Source organism: Saccostrea echinata, unplaced genomic scaffold (genome assembly GCF_033153115.1).
Source record: "Saccostrea echinata isolate AGI-Se365-2 ecotype Australia unplaced genomic scaffold, CSIRO_AGI_Sech_v1 ptg000016l, whole genome shotgun sequence".
NCBI classification, from domain to species: domain Eukaryota; kingdom Metazoa; phylum Mollusca; class Bivalvia; order Ostreida; family Ostreidae; genus Saccostrea; species Saccostrea echinata.
This window is the reverse complement of record NW_026889765.1, coordinates 20,037,622-20,045,889: the sequence shown is the minus strand read 5'-3', so window position 1 is coordinate 20,045,889 and position 8,268 is coordinate 20,037,622. Positions and strand designations below refer to the sequence as shown.

General features: G+C 34.1%; 1 protein-coding gene across 1 annotated transcript; it reads left to right on the top strand.

Annotated features, from left to right (window-relative positions):
* Window positions 1–6,313: 6,313 nt before the first annotated feature.
* On the top strand, window positions 6,314–8,184 carry LOC133188208 (uncharacterized). Its single transcript, XM_061323587.1, has 2 exons — window positions 6,314–7,483; window positions 7,606–8,184. Exons 1-2 carry the CDS (start codon window positions 6,314–6,316, stop codon window positions 8,182–8,184), a joined length of 1,749 nt encoding a protein of 582 aa, XP_061179571.1.
* The last annotated feature ends 84 nt before the right edge of the window (window positions 8,185–8,268 follow it).

Genomic DNA, 8,268 nt, shown 5'->3' with positions numbered 1-8,268 from the left:
AGCCAGTACGCTGTCCAGATCTACATGTCACCTGACCACGTTTTCAGAATAACTGAGAGGTTGTATTACTTTTGTTTTCGTATATGACGTAATATTCCCATCTACTGCATTGTCCGCTGTGAAATCTTTACAATTTTTATCACAGGGCCATCTGAGAGTTTGGTTTGCAGGGCGATGGTAAGATAAGTTGACTAGAAAAGGAGATATTTTTAAAATTTTACCAACCTCTGAAATTATATGCTTTTGAAACCAATACTTCATTCTAATTGAAATGAAATATGTGGATATAACGAACAGCACTCGAGCCCAAAAGTCACCAAACACCACAAAACAGGAGCAAACAAACAACGACCTCCAAGACATCAGTGGTGGGACCAGGCGCCATGGAGGAGCGAGCATCCCTGCGAACTAAAACCAGGGCACTATTAGCACTTTTTTTTACTTTTGAGAGAGCCATTATATCTTATGAAAAAGAGTACAACAGAATTTTTCTGAGCTTATAGAACTACAAAATGCGCCAATACAGATTCTATTAAGTTTGGAACAAGTTTAATAGTCTTTCCTACTGACGTTGTGATGACTTGAAAATGGACAACTTTCAAACGGTAAAGCAAGAATTAAATATCATCGATGTTGAGAAATACACGTACTTAAACCATCCACAATCAATTTTAATCCTTTATGCATTAAACATCAATATTTCATACCAAAACGTAACGTGTATCATATGTTAAAGGAATATAGTTTGCCTTTAAAACATTAATTTTTACTAAAATCTTAGGCATCTTAGGTATTTAACTCTAAAAAATGAAAAAGTCTTATTTTTAACACTTCTTAAACAAGATAACTATTATTGCAAAGAAAGTTGTATCAAATCAAAATGGATAGAACAACGGAAGAATTCTTGAATATACAATAGACCGGTTCAATTGGGTTTCTTAAGCTTTATCAGCAGGTAGTATTTCAACTTAAATTCAACCATGACAAGAAATCCTCAAACAAGTAGCAGTATGAAATACATATATAAAGAAAACAAACAGTAATGAAGCTCAAATGTCCATTGAAACAATAAATTTGGGAGCAGAGCAAACACGGACTTCTGTAAACATCAGAGGACGAATCAGGTGCAATGGAGGAAAAAACATCCCCTGTCGATTGGTAACATCCGCCGTGTGCTCCTTCTAAGGATCGGGCAAGCTTAAACATCCGGAGACAATTCAGTGTGAAAATAATAACAATTTGTATGAAAAACTTCAGCCAATATTCGATAGATTGGATTTACTGAGAAAGTCATTGTATAGACCATAAAATTTGCAAAATATTTACTGTAAACGGGACTGTTAATACCCGTGTATCATCGATTTTCTTGTCAATAGCTTGCCTCGTTTTAGAAATTGTTCATACATAGAGCATGTTCTTGCGTATCAAATCAATCGTAAACTTTTTATTTAAGTAAAAATAGTATATTGCTACATAAATAAGGGAAGTTGACGATAGAAAGGTAAAAGGGGCTCTGAACACAGTTACATTGTTTACAATTCTATAAATGTCTATTTTTATTAAAAAGAATAACTTCGGTACAATGATTTGAACATACATGGATATTCAAAGAACTCAATGACAACGAAATTCTTCATAACATTACCTCAAACACCTGTGTTTGTAAACAGGGCATGAACTGTTATTGTAAGTGTCTACGTTTAAACGGGAGTGTTCAGCTTGTTTAGTTTGTATAAATCACTGAGCACGGACTGACAATACTGGTGAGTTGGTTTTTCTTTCTTGCATTTTCAATCTGAACTTTCTGACTATAGTTTTCATGTGTTTCATTAGTTCACAACATACTTTTTACTTTTCTTACGTATTATTGATAAAGTTTACTTTGTGAAAGTGCAAGGATATATATCAATCAAATGCGTCCCAAAAATCATAGTTTTAGTAATTTCCACATAAAAGAAGTTTTTACGAGGGTTGTCCAAGAAATACGCGAACATTTTCAATATCTTTTGTTTCGCTAATACTATAAAGTTAAAAAATGGTATAAATCAGTCAATATTTTTTTTTAATTTATAAAATTTACAATGAAATATCTTCAAAAATAACATTTTTCTCTCATGTAAACGAATCTTACAAATCAGTTGTCGGCGCAACACTGACGACGTCAGAACGTAGCTCGTGGCGTTTGTGAATTTTTTCTGGAAATGTGCTTCTGATAAAATTCAATTAAGCATAAATTCGGCACTGTATTTAATTTTCTTTTAGTTTCCAAGTTATACATCTCAAATACTAGTGTTACCAGAAGATTGCGGAATTAATGCTTTTAATAGACAATTTCTCAATCCCGATCATAAACCTAACAGTTCTCATTTTTTAACGGCGGCCTTCACTTACGCAAATGACATCCAGCTCCTGACTTTCAGATTGTCCTCATTTTTGTTGGTCTACAAAACGCCTCTTCTATCGTATAATCAGTCAAGCCATCATAAAACCTCTTCAACTGGGAATAAACCTGTGTCCTAGATTTATGTTCCTGTTTTTCCATCGTTAACATCTCTTTTATCTTATGGATAGGAGTCATATCCCGCTCAACACAGTACTGCTTAATAATTTCGTGTTCCACATTATCACCAAACGTCACCATTTTTGACAATATCTAATTAAAAGTGCTTTGGCATATAACGTCATATATTTGTCATTAATAATGTCAAATTAATGAATTTTTATACACGAGCACATCAGATCAAAGAGTATTAATGGAGGTAAATTTTGTGACATTTTGTTTCTGTATAGCTTAGTAATAAAGAAAACTTCATTGAAAATGCTACTTTTAAAAGTCCAAAAATTGCCGTGTGCCGACCACCGATATTTAACACCCTTAATATCCTGTTTTTATATACTTATGAATCACAAGCCTAAAATATTTGTCAAGATACCGAAAATATCCTTTTCCAACAACGTGCAAAAAATTATTAGTTTTGGTAGAGTAGTTTCTGAAATATTCAAAAAGTTCGCATTTTTCTGGGACAACCCTCGTACATGTAAGTAAGTCAACGCGTATAAATATACTATGAAATAGCCAACATAAATTTACGAAAAAACCCTCTTGTACTTTCAAGACATCAGTTTCAGCAGAGACTGATGACGAATACGTTAGCTGACGTCAGAGTTCTCCGCTAGGTGCTACTAATATCCCAAATTATGAATGAAACAAATAAATACCACAAAAGTCGCCAAGTCGACCAGACCAGACCACTAACAATTATTTCACTTTGATAAATATATTTAACCTAAAGTGGTTAAATCCCAATGATAATATTTTGTATCAGGCATATACTTTTTCCCGTAATATGTATAATAATATTATGTATCTGTGTTACAGCTGTATTTGTATGAAAAAAATTTAATTAATTAAATTACTTACGTTATGTCATGAAGTCATAATGAACTTTGCTAAAGTCTAAATTGATTTTAGCGCATTTTGACGTCACAGTAAGAATGTTGACTTTGTATTTATGTGTAACTACATGTCAGTAAGTAATATGTAGTTAAATACCTGAAGACTGAAAATGAAACCGGTAGAATTCATTTCGATGTTGTGATTATATATATATATATATATATATATATATATATATATATATATATATATATATATATATATATATATATATATATATATATATATATATATATATATATATTATAGACATTGATTCAAGCGGCAAATTCCACAAAGCTGATTTCAGCATAAGATGAAGTGCATATAAACTCACTTTCACATTTTATTCATAGACTTACTAAGTCAAGAACAATCAATCTTCAAGAACAAGAAATGACATTGTTCTATAAGGCTAACTGTTTGTATAATAATTTTGGGGTTGTAACTATAGTGTATCATATCTAAATCCATTGGTTAAGAAATGAAAAATATACACATATTTTGTTTTGTTGATAAGGATCTTTTAGAATGGGAAAAAATTCACGAAGTTCATATCAGTAAAGTGTCCAATATTATAAAATATACAATCGTCCATTATATTTGCAATTGCAAAAATAATATATGTAATTGTACATGTACAGTGTAGCATAATATTGAATAAATGTGATCTCTGGAATATTCCCTACTCGGTTTTTCTTATTGCATAATTGTGTTCAGAACATTTATTTCTACTGGACGCAAGTCCTTGTAATTGGGAGATGGATTCAACTTTCCTAGATCTTAGTACTGTTGGTCAGTGTCATTTATTGTTTGATAGGTTTCTGTATCACGAATTGCTTTTGAGCCTTTCTGAGACTTTCTTTTATTGAGTTGTGCTCTGAAATAAAAATTATACATATTTACAATCCATAACTGAACTTAAAATATAAAAATTAACCCATTTGGTAACGAAATAAATATCCCTTACCTTGTCACAGGCAGTAACACAGCAAAAAGGAAAATAATGTTCAAAGCAATTGATAGAAACAATCCAATAGACTTGCTATCCGTAAGATCAGCTTGTATACTGTCAGTCACTTCAGCTGCATAAAAATTTACTTTTTTAAATACAAAAACCTTTCATTGCAATAAACACACATCACAATCATCCAAGTATAAGAAGGAATCATTTCAATCACTTTCATACTTCCTCACTTAGATATGGTTTTTTTATCTTTATTATTCTTAATGATTTTTCATTAATTTTATTTAAAGTTTCTTTTTTCTGCCTAAAAGGTTGAATAAGATATACTCGAGCGCAAAGTCTGTTCAAAAGTCTTAAATGATCATAAAAAGACACAAAAATAATGAATATAATGTTACCCAGTAAACTTTAACCAGAAGTGATATTAGCAATATTATCATTTATCCAAAATTCAACTTCAGGAAATAAGGACAAATCAACAAACTAATCGAACTTAAAGGTTCATTCTCTATAAGGCCGTTTTCCGGCCTACAATGACTCCAAAATTTCAAAATATATTTTCCCCCTTAAAAACTGTATGAATTAGCGGGCTAAAGATCCAATTTAATGCTAAAACTTGTTTGGTTACTAAATCCTCTAGTATTTTTTTATGATATGGGGTCTCAAAGTGATGTACCATCGCTCCGTATTAACATTAGCGCAATGGGAAAACATAAGAGGGTTGGTGTGTTTGACAACTCCTACACATGTCATAACCACCTTTAACCAGCACCAAAATTTGAATGTAAACTTTTTAAAGCTATAAAAAGTCACTAGAAAAAGATGAACTTGGTTAAAGGTGGTTATGACATCTTAATAAAAACTTTACGCAATATTTTTAGCAATAATTAGACGAAAAGGTATCTACTCATTATGGAGGCTATCAGCGTTTGTAGATTATTTTATCTGGTTACTTTTTAGTTAGAGTGACACTTTCTGTGGATACCATAAGAATTAAAATAAGCCATGCAATTTTCACTAGAAAATGTTGAGTTTTATTTTAAAAAATATATAATCAAAGGCCTGAAAAGACTGAGTGTCATGAAATAAAATCTTGCTTTTCACATGATGATTGAATTGTCAGCGACAAATGTATGTACTTTTTTAATGTCTTATATGGCACGGATTCTTATTGTTTCGTTTCTCTTTCATACCTCTTGATATATTATTTAGAAGTACGTCCGTTTTTTGTGGTTGTGCAAAGATGATGAGTTAATTTATGTTCGTTGTGTTACTAAAGATATTTAGATAAAAACGGTTACTGGCATGAAGAATATCTTTCATAATGGAATTTCTCGACCCAACCTGCCAGAGAGACGCTCATATTTTCTCCGTATGAGTGAGACAGGGTCGAAGTATTGTATGTTATCTGGATGCTGAGGTGAACTTCATCTGCGGATTTGGGGAGCCAACACGCATCTTTGGTAGCAATACAAGCTTTGAGAACTGCGACTCTGGTTTAGCAAACCAGAAGTCAGGGGAGCCCTTCCTTATTGGAAGTTGCAGAAACCTGCTTGATCGTAGACATACTGAAGCTCTCTACATGAGTAGTGGAAGGAGCTGTTGAAAATCTTGCGGGTTTCTATGGAGTGCCGGTGAGCGGGAGGGACAGTGTCCTGGCTTTAATTGCCTCAGCCGTGCTGAGAACGCAATCCGGACCTGAATAGGGGCAAATACCCTTCTTCATACTTATGGAATCCAGTAAAGATCAACAATACCCTATCTGTTGCATTTGCAACCTACGACAACGTAGTTTATCAGGTTCGAGATATATCAAAGAGACTATCAACAAAGAACTCTATGATTACATCACGTCAAAAATAAATTATCAGGCAGACGAATCAGGATACTTACTATGTAATAAATGCCGAATGACGTATTACCACAAAAAACGAAATATGAATGAAAGCGAAGAGAATGATACTGACGTGGAGGAAGAGCAGACTTCTTCATCCTTTGCATTTGGTAGTCCAAAGGTTATTAAGTTGGAAGTCCCTCGTAGTATGTCTTCACATGCAAAATGTCAATTTTGTACTCAGAGGGAAGATCTTGTCGTAATAAATGAAGACACAAGGACAAAATTTTTCATAGAAACTGGTACAATCTTACCTGAAGGTACCAGGTGTTGTCAGAAACATTTTAGTGAGGGTGGGTTAAAAGAAGAATGCAAAAAGATGCTTTCGAAGGTGACAGACCACATCATGTTCAACAGAACAGATTTAATGACGTTGCTTCACAATGTTCGCATGAATGTGTTGAACAAGCCGAAAGGAATCGACTTTGATAACCCTCTTGGATTATCAGACACTGATTATATTCACTTGACAGGTCTCACTAAACAGCAATTTGACAATTTAGTAACATATCTTCCATCTTTGAGAAACACATCAGTCAGATCAGCTAGGACATGTTTAGGACTCCTGTTGACAAAACTGCGAACAGGAGTGTCCCTAAAAGTGATGAGCAGTATGTTCCAGATACCTAATGTACAGTACATATCAAAAGCAATCCACAGTGCAAGAGCTGTTCTAATGAAAGAATTTGTTCCCCAGCATTTGGGCACTCAGCATATTTCTAGGGACGAGTTTATTAGGGAACACACTACTGCTTTTGTAAAGCAACTATTTGCAGATGGCCAAGATGTCACAGCCCTTGTCATAGATGGCACATACATTTATATAGAAAAGAGTTCAAACTACAGTTTCCAGCGCCGAACATACAGTGCTTACAAAAGTCGACCGCTCCTGAAGCCAATGATGATAGTTGGTACTGATGGCTACATACTAGACGCTATTGGTCCTTACTTAGCAGATGGACGCAATAATGATGCTTCGATCTTAACCAGTATAATGAAAAATGACACTGAACGATTAAAAACTTGGCTTTCAGATGGAGATATATTTGTTCTGGACAGAGGATTTAGAGACTGCAGAGATTTCTTACAACAAATGGGGTTTAGAACTCAGATGCCGTGCTACTTAGAAAAGGGGAAAAAACAGCACTCTACTGAAGAAGCAAACGAGTCCAGAATGGTAACAAAGGTACGTTGGGTTGTCGAGTCAGTGAATGGAAGCGATGGAAAGCTTTGGGCCAAGTGATGCCAAATACACAGATACAATTTGTTGGTGATTATGTACGTATTGTATGTGCATTGTGCAATAAGTACAGACCTCCGATAAGAAATTCTGAGTTTGAGGACACGGAGCTAGCAATTCGAATGTCATTTCTGTCAAAAACAACTAATGAGTTACAAAAACGGGTGGAAAATGAAAAACTTGCAGCTAAAAGAAGTGTATGGGAGTCAGTTGATGGATTTGATATGGAGGATTTTCCTCGTCTTTCAGAGGATGCTCTTAGAAATATTACAGTCGGAGTATATCAATTAAAGCAGGCAAAGGCGTATACAATTGAACATATATCACCTGAAGGCAAATATGAATTATTTGTTCACAAACAAGACGATGGTCTATTGAAAGCCAAGTTACAATCAAGACATAGTTCTTCGAAAACTTACATACTGTGGATTTCATATGATAGTGAGAAAAGAAATCCAATAACAGGCTGGTATTGTCAGTGTAAATCAGGAGCTCGCACATTAGGCTGCTGTGCACATATTGCTGCTGTGCTATGGTATTTGTCTTTCCAGCGACATCAAGATGGTAAGTTGGTACCACGACCCTTTTTTGATTATACAAAAGACGCAGCGGATTGTGACTGGTTGTCTGGAGTAGGGTCAGAGTAAATGTATTTATTTAGTCAAATTTGGATCACAACATACCGACATTTTAGTTCCTTTGTGAATTAAGTATAAACTTACCCGGTAATG

Bases quoted from the DNA above. Each gene is read 5' to 3' on its own strand.
- LOC133188208 (XM_061323587.1), top strand. From the start codon at position 6,314: ATGACGTATTACCACAAAAAACGAAATATGAATGAAAGCGAAGAGAAT. The intron at 7,484-7,605 runs GTACGTTGGGTT...TTGTGCAATAAG, and splicing joins AGTCCAGAATGGTAACAAAG to TACAGACCTCCGATAAGAAA.